Source organism: Zalophus californianus, chromosome 10 (assembly GCF_009762305.2).
Source record: "Zalophus californianus isolate mZalCal1 chromosome 10, mZalCal1.pri.v2, whole genome shotgun sequence".
Classification (NCBI taxonomy): Eukaryota; Metazoa; Chordata; class Mammalia; order Carnivora; family Otariidae; genus Zalophus; species Zalophus californianus.
The window spans coordinates 59,132,446-59,155,123 of record NC_045604.1 but is presented as its reverse complement, the minus strand read 5'-3'; the positions used below and the strand labels follow the sequence as shown (position 1 = coordinate 59,155,123).

General features: G+C 38.0%; 1 protein-coding gene across 10 annotated transcripts in view; it reads left to right on the top strand.

Annotated features, from left to right (window-relative positions):
• The window catches only part of POU2F1 (POU class 2 homeobox 1), a 162,510-nt gene that overhangs the window by 98,068 nt on the left and 41,764 nt on the right, over positions 1–22,678 (top strand). For all 10 annotated transcript variants that reach the window (XM_027610566.2, XM_027610567.2, XM_027610570.2 and 7 more), the window contains one exon: positions 22,431–22,531. In XM_027610566.2, coding sequence (XP_027466367.1) covers positions 22,431–22,531 — 101 coding nt within the window. The remainder of the gene's footprint in view (positions 1–22,430; positions 22,532–22,678) is intronic.

The following is a 22,678-nucleotide window of genomic DNA, read 5'->3' as shown; positions in this document are numbered from 1 at the left end:
TTCTTTATATATTTTGTCATAAATTGACCATATGTGCACGGGTTTATTTCTGGACTCTGTGCTGTTCCATTGATCTGTGTGTCTGTGTTTATACCAATACCGTACTGTTTAGATTATTATAGCTTTGTAATATAGTTTGAAGTCAGGCATTATGATGACTCCAGCTATATCCTTCTTTTAAAAAAAAAAGATTGATTGGTTTATTTTAGAGGAAGAGAGCGAGCAAGCGGGGAGTCGGGGGGGAGCAAGAGATAGAAAACCCCAAAGCCGACTTCCCACTGAGCACAGAGCCTGATGCAGGGCTCGATCCCAGGACCTGAGATCACAACCAGAGCCGAAACCAAGAGTCAGCCTGGGTGGCTTAGTCTGTTAAGTGTCTGACTTTGGCTCAGGTCATGATCTCTGGGTCCTGGGATGGAGCCCTGCAGTCACAGAGCCCTGTATAGCCCTGCGATGGGCTCTCTGCTCAGTGAGGGGGGGTAGGGGGGGTTCTGTTGTCTCCCTCTCCCTCTTCCTACGCCCTCCCCCACTCATGCACAGGCATGCACCCTGTCTCAAATAAATAAAATCTTTAAAAAAAAAGGAAGATGTACCCCTTTTTCTACAACTGGGGAGAAGGTAGGGTTGAAGAATGACAAAATTGAGGTGGAAATAAAAAGGAAAATGAGGAATAATTCATATTAGATTTTATTTTTTTCATTTATCATTAAAGTAGTTATCATTTAGGAGGAAAACAAGGATAATAATAACAGCAGTTAAAATGTGTTGAAATGTTACTAGGTATGCATGTCTAGTAGCTTTATTAGGTATGCTTTATATCATAATTGTTAAAATACTCCCATAAGGTAAGTAGTGTTATACCTGTTTTACAGATAAGGGAACTAATTATTCAGAACTGGATAGTAATTTGTGATTGTAAAGACCATGAGTCTTTTCATTACTTTTCATTATCTTACACTGCTTCAAAGATTGAATGAAATGGATTTGGGAGCTTGAGTCGAGTGAATGAGTTTTGACTTAGCCACCTTTAAGGAACAGATATAAATAAATACATAAATAAGATGAATAAGCTTTTTTTGAGGGTCTGGCTCAGTTTAAAGAAAACAAATACGTAGCTCATCTAGCCAATAGGGTATGTGACCGTTTCATAGCCTAGCTTGAAAAGTCCAAGATCACAAGTGAAGAAATGGAAGATTGGATTATTTTTCCAAAATAATTTCCTTCCAACAAAGTTATCCATCTGGATAATAGAATAGTAATGATTATTTCTTACAGTTTTTTGGGCAAGGATGCTGCCAAGGATATTGCCCCAAGGGGAAGCAGTAACTCCATTTCCTCCTCCTCCCAGCCCTCGGTAACCTCTGATCTATGTTCTGTCTCTGTGAATTTGCCTGTTGTAGATACTTTATGTAAGGAGAATCATACAATATTTTTTCTTTTGTGTCTGACTTATATCATTTAGCATATTTTCAAGGTTCATCTATGTTATAGCATGTATAACTGAATCATATTCCAGTGTATGTATATACCACATTTTATTTATCCATTCATCTGTTGATGGACAGCTGGGTTGTTTTCACCTTTTAGCTATAACTACAGTGAGCCTGGTGCACAAGTATCTTAGAGTCACTGTTCTCAGTTCTTTGGGCTTCTATGAAAATAACTAGTAGTGAAATCGCTGGGTAAATCAACACAAATTTATTATCTTTACAGTTCTGGAGGTTAGACGTTCTAAAATTAGGATGTTGTAAGGCTTGCATTCCTTCAGGAGCCTCTCTGGAGAATCCATTTCCTTCTCTTTTCTAGCTTCCATAGATCACCTGCATTCCTTGGTTTATGGCCTCTTCCTGTATCTTCAAAGCCAGAAGTGAGGTGTCTTCAGGGCTGTCATTCTGTCTGTCTGACTCCGGCTTCCATCGTCCCATCTTCTTTGACTCTCCTTGCCTCCCTCTTCCTCTTATAGGAACCATTGTGATTACAGTGGGTCCACACAGATACTGGAGCATAATCTCCCTATCTTGAGCTTCTTAATGTAATCAGATCTGCAGAATCCTTTTGCTGTGTGAAGTAACTATTCACAGCTTCTGGGGGTTGGGATATAGACATCTTTGGCCATTGTTTTGCCTACTACACTACTTTATCCTAAATTAAATCTCATCAGCTGTATTGCAGATAACAATTGGAAGAGTAAAAAAGTTTTATAAACATCAGTAGGAACAACCAAAGCATTTTTTTTATGTTAGAAATATTGGACAAATTTTAAAGTCTTGCTCACTTTTAATCAAAGGGCAGACTTCTTTCATCAGTACTTCTGACAAAGGGTCGTCCACCCTGTGCCTGGGCTCATGCACTGACAGGGAGTCGTAGTTCTTGGTGCATCTTCTTCTGTTGCCCTACAGCCCTGCTCTCTGTGTAGTCTGGAATTCTGCCCCTTCGGAGGTCACAGATCGAAATGACTTTCCCTAGCGTTTACAAAATGAAAGCTCTTCTGGAAGTCATTGCAGTATTTTAAGTCTTCTCCATTTACTTGACATTTATTTTCAAATGCTGATTCATTATGAAATAATTTATTATAGAGTAATAATTAGACTGTAATAATAGTGGCTATCATTAAGTATTTACTAGGTGTGTTAAGCACTTTGTATAGACTATCTCAGTTAATCCTTGTGACAACCCTATGAGGCACTATTTTTCTCTTTTTATGGATCAGGGAATTGAGGCTCAGAGACGTTTGGTCGCTTTTCAAAGGTCACACACATATCTATAAAAGTGAACAGAGCTGTTCTCTTGTCCTTTGACAAATATTTGACAATGTTCCTTAATGTCTTGTTTTCCATGTGCAAGATACTCTACTAAGATCGATCACTAAAGTTGAATCAAATACTGATTTTGTTCTCAGGAAACTTACCTTACAGAGAAAATATGTTGGAAATATAATAGAAGATTCATAAAAAGTATACAGAGGTCCGTGAGACTTCAGTGTGGGGGAACTTGTTTCTAGCTGGGAGGGTGCGGGAAGTCTTTGTAGAAGGTGGAGCTGCAGTTGGACTGAGGGCCTGACAGGATTTCAGTGTGACTGAGGCCACGTTTATGCTCAGCATGAAGAAGCAGTTAAGCTAAGATGGGAGAAAGACATCTGCCCTAACGTTCTCTGATCCCTTCCACCTCTTCCATCAGGCCCTATGATTTCTCGATCCTTTGTCGTTCTGTCATCCTCAGAATCAGACTTCAGTGCAACCGTTACCATCACCATTAGCTTATTGTTATTTTTGAAAACTTAACCATTGGCTTATTGTAATTATTTTTTATAATTAAGATAAAAATGATATTAGAATTAAATTTTTAAAATACAAAATGTTTTTTCTGATAATATTTAATTGTTTTGAAATATTAAAACTTATTTCAAAGCAACTGTGACTCACTTATTGATTCATTGGTTTGTGGTCAATTAGCTATAAGTCTTTTTTTCACCTGAATTATGATAGTGCTAAAGCTCCTCCCCATATTCATGATTTTTCATTCTGATGACTTTTTTCCCCAGGATGATGTTAAGATCTTTTCGCAGTTGAAAAGACCAAATAAATTTATTAATGCAACCCAATGTGCATCTATGAAATTGCATTCCAAAAATATTTTATCAGAAGTTTCTAGCAACCAAGGGTATTTGTCCTGTGAGATTTATTAGTGCTGTGGCTGATTTTAGCAAATTATATTAGTAAGAAAGCTTGAGCAGACATCATTTTCTCCAAGAGAAAGAGAAAAGATCCTGAAAGACCAGGGCACCAGTGACTATACCTGCTATTCTTCATTTGAATTAAGATTATATTTTTATTAAATGAATGAAGGAGTGAGTGATCCTTTTGCCAGGAGTAGCCCAATAACAAATACAGAATTTTAAAAGTATCTTATTTCATTTTTTTCATTACCAATAGAAATTTGGAACATTAATAAAAGAAGATTTATTGCTGAAAGGCCACTTATTAAGTACAGATTGTGAGATTATCTATAATTTTCTCCTTTCTCCCTTAGAGGGCAGTTTTGTTTCCTGTCATGTTAATTTTTTGTGGTTTTTTTTTCCCCAACAAGTATAAAAGAATTTTCTAGCTGTGTTAAACTTTACATTTTACTTGAAGCAAAAGAACTAACCTCATTACTCTTTCAGTTAGATCCATTATATGGTACTCTGGCTTAGAGCAGTGGCAGTGGAAACCAGGGGGTCAGATTTAATGAGCATTTGTGGGGAGAGGAGAGGAGATTGAGAAGGGAGTAAACAAACAAGGGAAGAGAGTAATCTAAACTGAGTGCCTGTATTTGGCTTGGGACCGGGATAGATGGAGTGCCGTTCTCTGACCAGGGACTGCCTGAGCTGCAAGTAGACTCAACAACGAGTGATCCACGAAGTTCTGAAAATGCTGCATTGGAGGTGCCTCGTGGTGCCTTGCAGGTGAAGAAGTGAGCAATTGAAGACGGAGCTGTGTTCATGAGGACAGAAGCCTGGCTGCTTATATAGGAGTGGAAGTACTTAGCAGGGAGGTGCCGCTGGGAAGAGAGTGGAAGAAGCCGGGAAGAGAACCAAGGACAGACCTCTTCCACAGCACTGACGGGCTGGCAGAGGAAGAGGGTCCATGGAGGAGCCCTGCACCATCTGGGAGGTTGGCCACAGGCTGCATTGGCTGTTAACATTCAAGTTAAATTACAGATTCCATCGTGCTGGCCACACTTGTAGTGCTTCGTAGCCACGTGTGGTTAGAGGCCACCATACTGGGTAGCACATACATGTGATCGATCCAGCACTACAGAAATTTCCACTGGACAGTGCTTGAGTAGACTAAAGAGCAACCATGGAGATGAGAAGTGAATCAGCGACGTTCGTGGAGTTAGTGTCCAGGGTAGTCGGGTCCTGCAGAGAGGTCAAGACATAGGAAGCTTAAACTGTGACCTCTATATTTGACAGTTAGTAGTTACTAGGGGGCTTTTAAATGGTTTTAGGTAAGTGGTAGAGAAAGAAATTGCTGCGGATAGAGAAGTGAATGATTGAGGAAGGGGAATGGTATACGTAGGCAGCTCTCATAACAGAAACTGTGAGAGGCTGTATAGCATAGTGGTTAAGAGCTCAGGCCCTGGAACCAAACCACCTGGATTCAGATCCCTTTCCTTCACTTACCAGTTATGTTACTTTGGGCATATTACTCCTTTCTGTGCCACAGTTATCCTTAGCTGCAAAATGGGAGATAAATAATAATAAATCGTTACATAAAAGTGATATATACATGAAAGCAAGTAGATGTAGATGTATGACTCAGTAAGTGCTCAGTAATTATTCTGAATATGACGATGATGATAGTGATTATATTTTAAATAAAGGAAAGGAAAGAATAGGAGAGAGGAGGTCAAGTATATTTTGTATGTGAAGGAGAGGAACCAGTAGGCGGGAGTGGTACAAAAAGGATGGATGATTGAGGAATCAAGAGTTCCCAAGAAGGGAAGCGTTAGGTTTCTGAACACTGGTAAATGAAGTAGCTTAGAATAGAAGAAGGTCCCCTCCCCTCCATTTTAAGGTAGAGAAATGGGAGAGTGAAGGAGTTAAAGATAGATGCAGATAACACTACAGATAAGTTTGTAGGTAGAAGGGAAGGTAAGAAAGCACTCTAGATTAGGGTTAGGAACAGAGGATGTCCTTGTGATGTTGGGAAAAGGAAACCAGGGAACAGAATGAAAATGCATTTGCAAATGCAAAATAGTCTGGGAGTAGATAGTTCATCCAGATAAATAAAAAATACAAGAAGGATTGAGAGCACAGGGTCCTAATTCAAGCTGGGAACCTTGATATCAGATAAAATCCGAGGACCAGGACTTTCACTGCAGCTTCTCAGGCACTTTGTGTTTCTAAAGAAGGCAGGAAACTACCACCGTTTCGCTAACTTGCAGGTTGAAAATGAGTAAGGAACATTTGACTAGGTGAGGGGGTAGGAGAAAGATGGAGTAGAGTAAATGTTTGGTAAATTTTTCTTTGTCAACAAAACTATTAGCATGCTATTACAATTTTAGAATAAGGACTTTATTTCTGGTTTTCTTGGCCCTCAAAGTATTCCCGTTAGGTGACATGTTTAAGTTGTTTGAAAAAGACGGTCTGAATAGTTGGTAGGTCATAAGTCATTCATTTTTCTACAATTAAGAATAAAGTCTGTTTCAGTAATACCTTTCATCCAGATAGACTTTGTAACAATTTGACAAACTAACCATTTATGGAAATCTTGTGCATCACTGACGTGCAGTCATCTATAAGGTAGTCTATAAAAACAATTAAAAAAATAAAACATATACCATTACTTAGGAAATGAAGAATATACAGTATAATAGCAGTGGACATTTTTAGTAGATATGTAATAGTCATCCATCCTGTAGATGATCTGTAGCATCATTTCTGATTATGCTTCTTGCTTTTGTAGTAGCATAGAACTTTTCTATAGACTTAAGTGGTTTTCTTTCCGGATTTCCATTATCCCAGATTCTTCCCGTTTTTATGATGACTCATGAGGAAGAAACCACCCACCCCCCAAACACACACACACACAAATGAACATAAGCTAAGTTTTTCTTGAAGATCTTTTAGCTGTTATTGATGTTAGTTATGTCGCACAGTTACATGACTTTCTGTAAACCTTGTTTAGAATTTGTGCTTGCTCGTTAGGGCGATATAGTAGCAGGCACAGACATTGTTACTATTTCCTTGTAGGGCATCTGAAGTTCAGGCTATTATTATTGGTAAATTTCACTTTGACTGCCTTAAATTTACTGACAAACCGACAAATTCCACCAGGGTGGCCTCACATTACTTGGGTCTATGGCATAGTTTAAGTAGCCAGTCAGACCAGTGAGGCTGGGTATTACAGGCAGGCAAACCCAGAGGGCAGTCAGATTTGTTCTGAGCTGCAGATCGCTTTTTGTTTTTGTTTAACTGAAGTGAATGTATTTAACATAAAATTAAGCATTTAAGGTGAACAGCTCAGTGACATTTAGTACATTCACAGTTTGTGTAGCCACTGCCTCTGTCTAGTTCTGACGTGTTTCCATCATCCCAAAAGGAAACCTTGACTCATTAAGTAGTTGCCCTCCATTTCCCTCTCCCCGCAGCCCGCAACTCTATAGATTTACCTATTCTGGATATTTCATATAAATGGAATCATAGGCTATGTGACCTGTTTTGTGTCCGGCTTCCTTCACTTAGCATAATGTTTTCGAGGTTCATCTGTGTTGTAGTTTGTATAATACTTCATTCCTTTTACTGGCTGAATACTATTCCATTGTATGTACATAAAACAACTTGTTTATCCAGTCATCTGTTGATGGACATTTGGATTGTTTCTACTTTTTGGCTATTGTGAGTAGTGCTGCTATGAATATTCATGTCCAAGGATTTCTTTGAGTACCTGTTTTCACTTCTTTTGGGTGTATTCCTAGCAGTGGAGTGGATGGGTCATACAGTAATTCTATGTTTAACTTTTTAAAAAACCACCAAACTCTTTTCCACAGCAGCTGAACCATTTTACATTTCCACAGCCAAGGTAGAAGGATTCCAGTTTCTCCACATTCTTGCCAACACTTGTTATTTCCCCTTTTTTTTTTCCCCTGTTAATAGGTATCCTAATGGGTTGAATAATATACTTTTATTTATTTTTTTAAAATAATGTACCCCGCACTTTTTTTTCCAGTAGTGTCTTTGTGCAGCTCCATCTGTATTATGGTCAGAATGTCTTGTAGTAATGAGATGAGCATTGGCTAGTAATAAACTGTGCTTACATCTGAACCATTGAATTTTCGCTTTTCATACTTTGGCGGTTCAGGCCTCACTCTGTAACCCCAGCCCACCTTTCTATCCTAATCTCCCCCTCCTTCTTAGCCATGCTGGAACTCACAGCACTTTGTACCTTTCTTTGAGCAAATACCGTATTCTGCCTTGCTTTGTTTGAGGACGGTGACTGTACTTTATTCGTGTTTGTGTTCTACCTTCTGCCATCTTTCTGTAGATAACTTCTTTATAGAGTGCTAGTCTTTCACATTATAATTATTCATGTTCTTGTCTGGCACCCAGAGCTAACAGTGAGCAACTTTTGGTTATGGCAGTATGACTTGTTTATCTTTGTAAACCAAGGACCTAATAGAATATCTAAAATTATTCGTTTGGATTCCTGGATATTAAACTTGTGTTATAATGTCTTCTACTTCTGGTAGAGAAATGCTTGACGTTTTCCTTCTTCAAATAGCCATTTCCTGTTAATTCCATCTCATCCTCTTTAAGATTCAACCAAAATGTTGCCTCTGAGAAGTTTTCCCTAGCATCACCTTTTCCCTTCCTCCTTAAGGGCCCCTGATGTGTCCCGGTCCCAGCCTGTGTCTATCTGCTTGCTGTTGGGCCCTTGCCGTGTTGTGCGTACCTTCTTAACGAAACTGGAACCACAGTTGTTACCCCTGCACCCCCACGAGACTCCCTAACCCTTTTTCCTCTCTATTTTTTCATAGCACTTACTTCTATCTAATGTTCAATATTTTTTTCATTTTTATTGTCTCTTTCCCCACACTAAAATGTAAGCTCTATGAAGACATGGTTTCTATCCCTCTTCTCTCCTGTCCTAGCTCGTGCATCTAGAACCGAGTCTGCTACGTAGATACTCGGTGAGTTTTTCTTTAACGAGTGAGTTAATAGGCCTGAGAGCTACTTAAGAACAAGGACTGTGTCGTTTTCTTCTTGATAGAACCTCAGCACTTGGCACTCCAGTGCACAGTAAATGTTGAATGTAGCGTTTATTCTTACAGCAGGATCTTTCTTCTACATGATATATTCTTCGTTCTCTTTTGTTGTTTATACCTAAATAATTATATAAAAGCAGAAAATGCACATAAGCAGAAAGAATAGTCTCAGTGCAAATGGGAGATGATTCAGTCATAAATTTCATGTATATAAGCCATAACAATAGGTTTATCAAAAAGTATTCCCTATAAAGGTAAAACTGTTCATTTCTTTTGAATTGTAAAGATGGACAATCCTGTTGGTTAAGAAGTTAATCATTTAGGAAACAGCCAAATAATCTCTATGTCAGTATTCCAAAGTAGTCACTATTGAAATAGATTAAAAATAATAAAGGTAGTATAGAGTTGCAGATGGACCAGATTTATAAGAGGAGATCCCATACACTGCAGATTAGATTAAGTTACCAGTTTAATGAGCCAATGATATCAACTATTGGAAACAATAGAGTAGCTTCAGCACAGGTGTAGTATATTTAATTTAATCCCCTTGTCCCCAACATTCTTAATTGGGTGGGGGTAAGCAGCTGCCTATGACAGTCTCTCCTTACAAGTAGGATTTGAGAAGAAAAAGGGTACCTTGCCCATTTATATATTCAGGGTTTAGGTCTCCACTCAGTAAATAATTTTTGATTCTCCTTTGAAATCCGGGAATATTTACAAATATTTTCAGGGATTCCAGAAATCTCAATCCTCTGTAATCAATCTTTACTCTGATTTAATTCTGTTTGGTGATGTGAGTGATTCTGATACTTGGTCTGAGCACCACTGTAACAAATCTATTTCCATGCATTTAGCAAAAGAATCTGAGGCCACTGACATTAGAAAAGAGATTTTTTTTTCCTTTTTAAAATATGACTTCCTTTAGACATAGCTGTATCCTGAAGAGATTACGAAAATATGTTACTATAAGTTTTTAATTTCTGGCCTTAAAGGGTTGATCTGTTTGAAAAATACTAATGTTATGTCTTAAGTAAGGATTAAGTGTCCTAAGTTAAAAACTGGGCTGTATGGGCATTAAGATTTGGGAAAGATTGGCATGCCTGGGTGGCTCAGTTGGTTGAGCATTCTGCTCGATAACAGCTCGGGTCATGATCTCAGGGTCCTGAAATCGAGCCCTGCGTTGGGCTCTGAGCTGGGCTTAGGGTTTGGAGCCTGCTTAGGATTCCCTCTCTCCCTCTCCCTCTGCTCCTCCCCTCCTAAAAAAAAAAAAAAAGAAAGATTGGGAAAGATTTCCAGTTAGATTGGCCCTTAAAGAGGGTAGATTCCAGGCTGCATGTTGAACAATACCTGGGACTTTGAGACATAGAGAAGATGGTGGAGGGCATCTGCATTTGGATCCTACTGTGAGGGTGTCACCTTGGCTTTCTCTGTCTCCTCCTTCCTCCCCCCATTCTTCTCCTATCTCTGGCCTTCCCGGCCTAGTATGTTGTGTTTCCTGTCCCATTTATACATTTTAACATTAGCATTCAGAGGGTATAGATTTCCATTCTCGTTTATGGAGAAATAACCATAGAAATAGCGTAAATGAGCAAACTGCTCCCCCTTGTTCAGAACTTTTCTGCTTTCTTTCTGTCTTGCTATTTTTGTTTTCTGAAAATGACTACCTTTTGATTACTGAGAAGATTGTACTATCTGATTTGAGCCCGCCACCTCCCTCTGCTTTATATGTTTTTCTTTCACCCGTCTTCTCCTTTTCATTTGCATTTAGGAAATAACCTTTTCCATTATTATGATCCTCCACTTTTCACTCTTAATTCTGTGTCTTTTCATTTCTTTCCAGTTCCTACCCCATGTTGTTCTTACATCCTCAGTGTATTCCTTCCCACAGACTCTTTCCTCACAGTCTTGAGATACGCATGGGTTTATCAGCCCGCAGACCCTCACCCCACCCGAAGTCTGTACACCTTTCAACGACCACCCCCTCTCCCTCCCACCACTGCCAGACTTCCTAAAGGAAGGAGCCCCGCCTGCTCACTACTTTGGCTGCATTGCCACCTGCTTTTTCCTTTGCTCCTTGCCATTTGGATGTGTCCTTGAAATTTTACTGCAACTATTCTGTCATTGTGGATGTTTTATTGTTTTAATGTAAATGTAATAATCTTAGAAACCTGTATGTAAACATGTATGTATAGTTTAAGTACTCTTGTGTCTACCACTCTGCGAAACAGAATGTTACCATGTCCCAGGAGGCCACTGTAGGTCCATCCTGGTCATCCCTTCTTCCACCACAGAGGTAACAATCATCCTAAATTCAGTGTTAATGGTCACATTGCTTTTCTTTCCAAATTTTTTTCATCTGTATATTTACTATCCTCAAATAATACTTAGATTCATCTGTTGCCGTTATATAAATTGAATCATACTATATTCTGACTGGTTTCTTTTGTTCAACATTGTTTTTGAGATTCATCCAAGTTAGGCATATGTTTATAAATCACTTTCACTGGATATAATATCCCATTATATGAACATATCACAAGTTTTCTGTCCATTCTATTATTGATGGACATTTGGGTTATTTTTAGGCTTTTGTTGCTATAAAGTAATTTTGTACTTACCTCTTATGCATATGCATGAAAGTCTCCAGAGTTTACTTAGTGGTGTAATTGCTCAACTTATTCCAGTGTTACTCAGTACTGCCAGCAAGTTTTCCAAAGCATTTATACTGGTTTATATCACTACCAACAGCAGATAAGAATTTCACAGTCTGGCCAAAACTTGATATTAACCAATTTTATAATTTTAGCCTAAAAAACTTAGTGGCTGTAAAATGGTATTGTATTGGGATTTTAATTTGCATTTCCCTAGTTTCCAAGGAGGCTGAACATCTTTTCTAGTGTTTGTGCACCATTTATGTTTCTTCTTTTGTGAAATTCCTGTTCATTTGTTTTTTTCTATTGGTTTGACTTTTTTTATTGATTGATAGGCGTTCTCTATGTCTTCTGAATACTGATCCTTTGTTGTTTGTTTGTATTACAAATATTTTCTCCTTTTCGTTCTCTTTATGTAGCGCTTTGATGAACAAAGCTTTTAATTTTGAAGTAGTTAAACTTATGTCTTTTCATTTTTTGGGTCTTGGCAAAGAAATCGTTTTCCCAAGGTTATAATGATGTACTCTTAGTTTGTACTTCTGAAAATGTAATAAGTTTGTACTTTACATTTAGGCCTTTAATCTTTCTGAAACTTTCCTTCTGTCCTTCCTCTCTTTCTTTTATATGGTATGAATTGTTCTAATTTCATTTTTTTCCCAAATGGATACCCAGTTATCCTTTTATTGAAAACTCCATCCTTTCCTTACTGATGTGCCAGTACTACCTATCACGTTGCAAGTGTCTAAAGATATGTGTGGCTTCCAGACTCTAACCTGGTCTGTTTGTTATTATACTCTATTGTTGCTCTATGATAAGTCTTAATATCTTAATAGTACAGGTCCCTCAACTTGGTTTTTTTTTTTTTTTTTGGAAAAGCATTTGACCCTTTGCCCTTCTAGTTAAATTTTAGAATCATGGCGCATCTAGCTGGCTCAGTTGGAAGAGCATGTGACTGTTGATCTTGGGATCATGAATTCAAGCCCCACACTGGGTACAGAGGTTACTGGGAAAAAAAAAAACTTTAAAATAAATAATTCTAGAATCTATCTGTCAATTACACACACACACCCCAACCCTGAGAAAGAGAAGGAAGGAAAAAGAGAAAGAAAATAACTTGTTGAGATTTTGATACGGAATTGCTTTGAATCATAGTCCAGTTTGGAAAGAACTGATTGATAGCTTTACAATGTTGAGTCTTCCTGTAAATGAGCATTTATTTATGTCTTCTTTATAATTTTTAAAAATAAGGTTTTATAGTTTTCCACTGATAAGGACTTGCTATAGTTTCATAGATTTATTCCCAGGATTTTATTTTGAAGTGTTAAAAATAAAATTTTTAAAAAATATTTTCATTTGGTGTATAAAAGCAATTTTCAAATAGACTTTGTGTGCTGTAACCTTATTAAATTCTTTTTTTTATTAACATATAACGTATTATTGGTTTCAGAGGTACAGGTCTGTGATTCATCAGTCTTACATGATAACCAGTTGCTCATTACCTCACATGCCCCCCTTAATGTCTGTCACCCAGTTACCCCATCCCTCTATCCCCCTCCCTTCCAGCAACCCTCAATTTGTTTCCGGTGATTGAGAGTCTCTTATGGTTTGTCTCTGTCTCTGGTTTCGTCTTGTTTTATTTTTTCCTCTCTTCCCCTATGATCCTCTGTTTTGTTTCTTAAATTCCACATATCCGTGAGATCATATGATAATTGTCTTTCTTTGATTGACTTATTTCGCTTAACATAATACCCTCCAGTTCCATTCATGTTGTTGCAAATGGCAGTATTTCATTTCTTATGGCTGCGTAATATTCCATTGTATTTATATACCACAGCTTTTTTATCCATTCATCTGTTGATGGACATCTAGGCTCTTTCCATACTTTGGCTATTGTGGACATTGCTGCTATAAACATTGGGGTTCACGTGCCCCTTTGGATCACTACATTTGTATCTTTGGGGTAAATACCCAGTAGTGCAATTGCTGGGTCGTAGAGAAGCTCTATTTTCAACTTTTTGAGGAACCTCCATACTGTTTTCCAGAGTGGCTGGACCAGCTTATATTCCCACCAACAGTGTAGGAGGGTTCCCCTTTCTCCATATCCTCACCAACATCTGTTGTTTCCTGACTTGTTAATTTTAGCCGTTCTGGCTGGTGTAAGGTGGTATCTCATTGTGGTTTTGCTTTGTATTTCCCTGATGCTGAGTGATATTGAGCATTTTTTCATGTGTCTGTTGGCCATTTGGATGTCTTCTTTGGAAAAATGTCTGTTATGTCTTCTGCCCATTTCTTGATTGGATCATTTCTTCTTTGGGTGTTGAGTTTGATAAGTTCTTTATAGATTTTGGATACTAACCCTTTATCTGATATGTCATTTGCAAATATCTTTTCCCATTCTGTCAGCTATCTTTTGGTTTTGTCGACTGTTTCCTTTATCTTGATGAAGTCCCAATAGTTCATTTTTCCTGTTTCCCTTGCCTTTGGAGATGTGTCTAGCAAGAAGTTGCTGCGGCCGAGGTCAAAGAGGTTGCTGCCTGTGTTCTCCTCTAGGATTTTGATGGATTCCTGTCTCACATTTAGGTCTTTTCATCCATTTTGAGTCTTATTTTTGTGTGTGGTTTAAGGAAATGGTGCAGTTTCATTCTTCTGCATGTGGCTGTCCAATTTTCGCAGTACCATTTGTTGAAGAGACTGTCCTTTTTCCATTGGATATTCTTTCCTGCTGTGTCAAAAATTAGTTAACCAGAGTTGAGGGTCCATTTCTTGGTTCTCTCTTCTGTTCCATTGATATATGTGTCTGTTTTTAAGCCAGTATCATACTCTCTTGATTACAGCTTTGTAATAGAGCTTGAAGTCCAGAATTGTGATGCCACCAGTTTTAGTTTTCTTTTTCTACATTCCTGTGGCTATTCGGGGTCTTTTCTGGTTCCATACAAATTCTAGGATTGTTTGTTCCAGCTCTGTGAAAAATGTTGATGGTGTTTTGATAGAGATTGCATTGAATGTGTAAATTGCTTTAGGTAGCATAGACCTTTTAACAATATTTGTTCTTCCAGTCCATGAGCCTGGAATGTTTTTCCATTTCTTTGTGTCTTCCTCAATTTCTTTCATAAATGTTCAAGAGTTTTCAGATCCTTTAGTTCTTTGGTTAGGTTTATTCGTAGGTATCTTATATTTTTTGGTGTAATTGTAAATGGGATTGATTCCTTAATTTCTATTTCTTCTGTCTCATTGTCCGTGTATAGAAATGCAACTGATTTCTTTTTTTTTAAGATTTTATTTATTTGAGAGAGAAAGAATGAGACAGAGAGAGCATGAGAGGGGGGAGGGTCAGAGGGAGAAGCAGACTCCCCGCTGAGCGGGGAGTCCAATGCGAGACTCGATCCCAGGACTCAAGGATCATGACCTGAGCTGAAGGCAGTCGCTTAACCAGCTGAGCCACCCAGGCGCCCAAAATGCAACTGATTTCTGTGCATTGATTTTAATTCTGCCACTTTGCTGAATTCCTGTATGAGTTTTAGCAATTTGGGGGTGGAGTCTTTTTTTTTTTAAGACTTATTTATTTATTTGTCAGAGAGAGACGGGGAGAGAACACAGGGGGAGGGGCACGCAGAGGGAGAAGCAGGCTCCCCGCTGAGCAAGGAACCTGATGCGGGACTCAATCCTAGGACCCTGGGATCATGACCTGAGCCTAAGGCAGATGCCTAAATGACTAAGCCATCCAGGTTTCCCTGGGGTGAAGTCTTTTGGGTTTTCCCCATAGACTATCATGTCATTTGTGAAGAGTGAGAGTTTGACTTCTTCTTTGACAATTTGGATGCCTTTTATTTCTTTCTGTTGTCTGATTGCTGATTGGTAGTGGACATCCCTGCTGTGTTCCTGACCTTAGGGGAAAAACTCTGAGTTTTTCCCCACTGAGAATGATAATTGCTTTGGGGGTTTGTAGATGGCTTTTATGATATTGAGGTATGTTCCCTCTATCCCTACACTGTGAGGAGTTTTAATCAAGAAAGGATGCTGTACTTTGTCAAATGCTTTTTCTGCATCTATTGAGAGGATCATATGGTTCTTGTCCCTTCTTTTATTTATGTATTGTATCGCATTGATTGCTTTGCGAATGTTGAACCAACCTTGCAGCCAAGGAATACATCCCACTTGGTCGAGGTAAATAGTCCTTTGTTTTTGAAAAGAATTTTTTTTTATGAGAGCAGTTTTTTTTTTTTTTTAAGATTTTATTTATTTGACAGAGAGATAGAGAGAGTACAAGCAGGGGGAGCGGCAGAGGGAGAGGTAGAAGCAGGCTCCCCGTTGAGCAGAGAGCATGATGCGGGGCTCAATCCCAGGACCCTGGGATCATGACCTGAGCTGAAGGCAGACGCTTAAGCGACTGAGCCACCCAGGCGCCCCTGAATAGTCCTTTTAATGTACTGTTGGATCCTATTGGCTACTATTTTGGTGAGAATTTTGGCATCCATGTTCATCAGGGATATTGGTCTGTAATTCTCCTTTTTTGGTGGGGTCTTTGTCTGGTTTTGGGATCAAGGTAATGCTGGCCTCATAATAGAGTTTGGAAGTCTTCCTTCCATTTCTATTTTTTGAAAGAGCTGCAGAAGAATAGATATTAATTCTTTAAATGTTTGGTAGAATTCCCCTGGGAAGCCATCTGGCCCTGGGCTCTTATTTGTTGGGAGATTTTGATTACTGCTTCAATTTCCTTGCTGGTTATGGGTCTGTTCAGGTTTTCTGTTTCTTCCTGGTTTAGTTTTGGTAGTTTATACGTCTCTAGGAATGCATCCATTTCTTCCAGACTATCTAATTTGTTGGCATTATAGTTGCTCATAATACGTTCTTATAATTTTTTGTATTTCTTTGGTGTTGGTTGTGATCTCTCCTCTTTCATTCATGGTTTTATTTATTTGGGTCATTTCTCTTTTATTTTGATAAATCTGGCCAGGTGTTTATAATCTTATTAATTCTTTTTTTTTTAAGATTTTATTTTTTTATTTGACAGAGAGAGACACAGTGAGAGAGGGAACACAAGCAAGGGGAGTGGGAGAGGGAGAAGCAGGCTTCCCGCGGAGCAGGGAGCCCAATGCGGGGCTCGATTCCAGGACCCTGGGATCAAGACCTGAGCTGAAGGCAGACACTTAACGACAACTGAGCCACCCAGGCGCCCCTTATTAATTCTTTCAAAGAACCAGCTTCTAGTTTCATTGATCTGTTCTACTGTTCTTTTGGTTTCTATTTAATTGATTTCTGCTCTAATCTTTATTACTTCTCTTCTCCTGCTTGGTTTAGGCTTTTTTTGCTGTTCTTTCTCCAGCTCCTTTAGGCGTAAGGTTTGTTTGTGTTTTTGAGACCTTATTTGTTTCGTGAGAAGGGCTTGTAGTGCTATATACTTCCCTCTTAGGACTGCCTTTGCTACATCCCAAAGATTTTGAACAGTTGTCATTTTCATTTGTTTCTATGAATTTTTTTAATTCTTCTTTAATTTCCTGGTTTACCCATTCCTTCTTTAGTAGGACGCTCTTTAGCCTCCATGTATATGAGTTCTTTCCAAATTTCCTCTTGTGATTGAGTTCCAGTTTCAAAGCACTGTGGTCTGAAAATATGCAAGTAATGATCCCAGTCTTTTGGTATCAGTTGAGACCTGATTTGTGACCCATTATGTGATCTATTCTGGAGAATGTTCCATGTGCACTGGAGAAGAATGTGTATTCTGTTGCTTTAGGATGTAATGTTTTGAATATATCTGTGAAGTCCATCTTGTCCAGTGTGTCATTCAAAGCCCTTATTTCCTTGTTGACCTTCTGCTTAGGTGATCTGTCCATTGCAGTGAGGGGGGTGGTGTTAACATCCCCTACTATTGATTGTATTATTATTGATGTGTTTCTTTAGTTTTGTTATTAATTGACATGTAATTGGCTGCTCTCGTGTTAGGGGCATAAGTATTTATAATTGTTAGAACTTCTAATTATAATACGTTTCTTATTACAGTCTTTGGTTTAAAATCTAATTTTCTGATATAGGAATTGCCTCCCCAGCTTTCTTTTGATGTCCATTAGCATGATAAATGGTTTTCCACCCCCTCACTTTCAATCTGGTGGTGTCTTTGGGTCTAAAATGAGTCTCTTGCAGACAGCATATAGATGGGTCTTGCTTTTTTATCCAATCTGATACTCTGTGTCTTTTGATTGGGGCATTTAGCCCATTTACATTCAGAGTAATTATTGAAAGATATGAATTCAGTGCCATTGTATTACTTGTAAAGTGACTGTCTCTGTTCCTTTCTGGTCTATGTTACTTTTGGGCTCTCTCTTTGCTTAGAAGATCCTTTTAATATTTCTCATAGGGCTGGTTTGGTGATCACAAGTTCTTTTAGTTTCTGTTTGTCCTGGAAGCTTCTTATCTCTCCTATTTTGAATGACATCCTAGCTGGATAAAGTATTCTTGGCTGCATATTTTTCTCACTTAGCGCCCTGAATATATCATGCCAGTCCTTTCTGGCCTGCCAGGTCTCCATGGATAGGTCTGCTACCAATCTAATGTTTCTACCTTTGTAGGTTACAGATCTCTGTCCCAAGCTGCTTTCAGGATTTTCTCTTTGTCTCTGAGATTTGTAAGTTTCACCATTATATGTTGGGATTGTTGACCTATTTTTACTGATTTTGAGGGGGGTTCTCTCTGCCTCCTGGATTTTGATGCCAGTTTCCTTCCCCAGATTAGGGAAGTTCTCTGCTATAATTTGCTCCAGTATACCTTCTGCCTCTCTCTCTCTCTTCTGGTATCCCAATTATTCTAACACTGTTTCACTCCATGGTATCTCTCAAATTCTCCTCTCATGGTCCAGTAGTTGTTTATCTCTCTTTTTCTCAGCTTCTTTATTCTCTGTCATTTGGTCTTCTATATCACTAATTCTCTCTTCTGCCTCATTTATCCTAGGAGTTAGAGCCTCCATTTTTTACTGCATCTCATTAATAGCCTTTTTTATTTCAACTTCATTAGATTTTAGTTCTTTTAATTCTCCAGAAAGGGATTCTGTAGTGTCTTCTTTGCTCTTTTCAAGCCCAGCTAGTATCTTTTTAATCATTATTCTGAATTCCAGTTCCAACATCTTACTTATGTCCAAATTGATTAGATCCCCTTATTAAACTCTCTTATTCTAGAAATAGATCATTAGATTCCTTAGGATACTCTATATACATTATCACATCATCTGAAAAGAAAGTTTTGTTTCTTTTCCCAACTGGTGTATTTTCTTTTCTTGTTGCCTGAGCCTTCCAGTAGCTGGCATCCTTATCTTATTCTTAATCTTAAAGGGAATGCTTTTAATGTTACTCTTTATCAAGTTAAGGAAGTTTCTTTCTGTTCCTATGCCTAGAATTTTTATCATAAGTGGATATTGAATTTTATCTAAGTATTTTCTTCATCCTTTGAGTCAATTATATGATTTCTCCCCTTCAATGAATGTGGTGAATCACAGTGATTTTTTTTAACCTCAAAACCCCAAATATTTTACCTTATAGGATTATTTTTTCTAGTACTATTTAGGATATTTTTATGTATATTTGTGAGTTAAACTGGCATGTATTTGTTTTCCTTCTTTTTTATACTCATCTTTGTCAGGTTTTGGTAGTGAGTTTATGCTGATCTCATAAAATGAGTTAGGAATTGTTTCCCCATTTTCCCCATACTCTGGGAAAGTTGTGTAAGATTGGAATTACTTGTCCCTTGGATTTCTGGAAGCAAACAGAGTAAAATTTTCTAGGTTTTCATTTTTCCTTTTGGGAAGATTTTTACGTACAAATTAAATTTCTTCAAATGCTGTAGGACCCTTGGGATTTTCTATTTCTTCTTGAGTCAGTCTTGATATTTTCTAGAGAGTAATCCATTTCTAAGTTTTAATTTTATTGGCATATATTTTATTGGTTCATGATATCCTCTTTTTAGTATCCAGAACATTTTTTCATTATGTCCTTCTTTCTGTTATCCTTAAATTATTTGCTCCTTCTCTTTTATTTTTTTCTTCAATCTTACTGGAAGATTGTAAGCTATATGATTCTTTTGAAAGAACCAAGTTGGTGTTTCTATTATGTGTTTTTTTTTTCCTATTTCATTAAGTTTTGGCCTTCCTTTATTACTGCCTTTCATCAATTCTCTTTGGATTAATTTCTTTTCCAGTATTTTGTCCTATTCTGTGCCACTTGACAGTAGTAAACTACCCCATCCTTGTAGCTTTCTTTTGCCTGGCTTCTGAAGCACACTAGTCCTGAGGGATTTTTTTTTTCCCTCCCTGTTTTCTAACTGCTTCCTCTCTGGTTCTCTTTGTCTTTACATCTCCTAATGTGGGTGCCCTCTTATTTTCAGGCTTCTTTTCTCTATATCCACTCTTAATTGATTGACGTTTTTACTCCCAATTTCAGCTATCACTTCTCTGTGAGTAATTACACAGAATCAGGGGACCCCATCCTTGTATTGGCTCTTCCACTAACTAGCTATGACATTTTGAACAAGTCACTTCAGATTCCTTAATCAGTTTCTTCACCAATAAAATAAGGAGGTTGGATTCAAGATCTCTGAGGTTCACCTCAGTAACACTGTTCTTGTGGCAACCTTATAGAATCTTTAGCTCTGGCCTTTGTTATTTCTAAATGCCTTCGGGATCACTTTTTTTTTTTTTTTAGATTTTATTTATTTAACTGACAGAGAGAGACGGCAAGAGAGGTAACACAAGCAGGGGGAGTGGGAGAGGGAGAAGCAGGCTTCCCACCGAGCAGGGAGCCCAATGCGGGGCTCGATCCCAGGACCCTGGGATCATGACCTGAGCCGAAGGCAGTTGCTTAACCAACTGAGCCACCCAGGCACCCCTGGATCACTTTTCTTACATGTTTTGGGGTTTCTCAAATTCTGTATGTGTTACTTTAATCTTCTTACATCATTCACCTTCTCTCCCATCCTGTTAATTCTCCCATTTCCTTATTTGGATGTTCTATTTTCTCTGACACACATTTGGTTTTGGCTCACAGCAACCTTATCTCCCTGTACTGGCTTCAAACTCAAGTCGGATGTGTGCATATGTGTGTGTGTGTCTGTCTGTCTGTCTGTCTGTTCCCCTCTTGTTTCCTTTTAGCCCAGTTTAGGTCTTTATAATTTACAAGAATGATTTCTATGTGATAGATCCTTTCTTCCATCCCTGACCTCGTGGAGCCTCAGAATTTTACTTAAATAAGTACCTGCTTTTGCATCTTAAATCTCTGTTTATCTGAATTGTTGTCCAAGAATGTTCTTTTACTTTACTAGCTTTGGGTTCTATGCGTTTATGCATCTCCCCAAGATGGGAGAGCCAGGGCACTTAAATAGTATTACCTGTAGGCCACTATAGTAGACTCTCTACCAGGGATAGAAATCAGTCAGTCTTGTTGTATAGTGTTTTGTGAGTTACAAGGGGTATATCATTTTTGTGGCAACTTGAAAGTGGAACCAATGTGTAGAATTTTCATGGTCTCCATGAGAGTGAAATATTTGGTTCTGGAAGACTTCCTGTATTGGTGATGTGTTAATCTCTAAGTGCTTGTCTCTGTTTTTCAAAATCTCATCTTCATATAGCCTTGTGGATTTATGTAATATATATTGAGCATAATTCTCTAAGGATGCACAATTTTAAAATCAACCTAAGTAATGATTTTCTACATAGAAATAGAGAGCAACTAATGACAAAACATGTAACTTTAAAATAATGAAGCTTCTATATGTGGCCTATGAAAGTGACCCTAATTTAAATTTTATTTCATACTAGTTTCTCATTACCTGACACAACTGTATACCCTTTTAATTTCATTAAATGTATATGTCTAGATAGTTCTTTCATTTTCTATTTATGGGAAGCTAGGAAAAAACCATAAAAGAACAATCACTATGAGGTTTTAAGCAGGTGAAATGTATAGACACTCCTTCTATAATTATCTCAAGGAAACCTTAAATAGTTCTTTTGAGTCATATAATCTACCTCATTATTCTTATTAAAATGATACATTTGCTAGAAGTTAGTTAGGATATATAATGGCAGAAGTGAGTAGCCATTTAGAAATACTACCTTAAGGTTCTGGTTTATCCTGTCCTGACTGGTGTGCTCCATGTGTGTACACACAGGAGTGAGGATGGGCAGATGGGTTGTTTGGGTGGTAGGAAATGGAAGTTCAGTACCACATTCATGCGCCTCAGTGGTTCTTGCAGGTTCCTGTAGTCTGTTACATTTTATTGAGTACAAGGAATTCTGGTAATTTCTAAATAATATCTGGATATTTTAGTTTGTAAACAATGTATTATATCCTTAAAAAATATTTCTGAATATTAGGATAATATGTCTTTCCATAAATTGGTCCTATTTCTAGCATCAGATTGCAGCATAAGTGGTTAAAACACACAGGCATAACATTTGGAAGATTGTAATTACAGCAGGGCTCTTGCTAATTAGATATATGCTTTAGGATTCAAGAAATTAGTAAAACTATTTTGTTTATCATGTAAATGGTTGTTTTTGCCATCAGATTGTCATATATTAAAAGTATAAGTTAAGAATAAATCATCTTGCAAAGTCACTAGTGAATTTCATGGGCAGAAGAAATCTTGAGAAGGGGGAGACCAGAAGAGAGCTTCAGTTCCTCCTTGGAAGTCTGTCTATACCATTCTTTACATAGTAGTAGTGATAATAATCTCTTCCTTAATGCTTGTAAAGTGCCATGCTTTTCTGACCCCAATCACTGCATCACTTCTGAATTCTGTAACACCGTCTTACGATTAGAAGTCATTATTTATATTTTTGTTTGTTTCTTAAGCTTTGTGTTCATTTACTTGCCCTACAGTCCTCCCTTCAGAGGAGAAAACATTTTACTGTATCTTAGCTTTCTTTTAAATCCCTCTCATCCATGGAGGTACTTAAGAAAGTACTTATACAAAATAGATACCTGATAAATGCTCATGACTGAAGTCGAGTTTGTTTTTAATAGTTACATGCTTTTGCTTGCTTTCTAGGCACACAAACCAATGGTCTGGACTTTCAGAAGCAGCCTGTGCCTGTTGGAGGAGCAATTTCAACAGCCCAGGCCCAGGCTTTCCTTGGACATCTCCATCAGGTAGATGCTCTGCTCAACCATAAGGGAGAGTAAAAACTGGAGGCATGGAATGTTAAGGCCTGGGGAAGTTATTTCAGTATGTGGGACTTTTTAAAATGATTAAAGCCTGGTGCTGATCACATCTGATTGTGTCCTTTTGAATGGTTA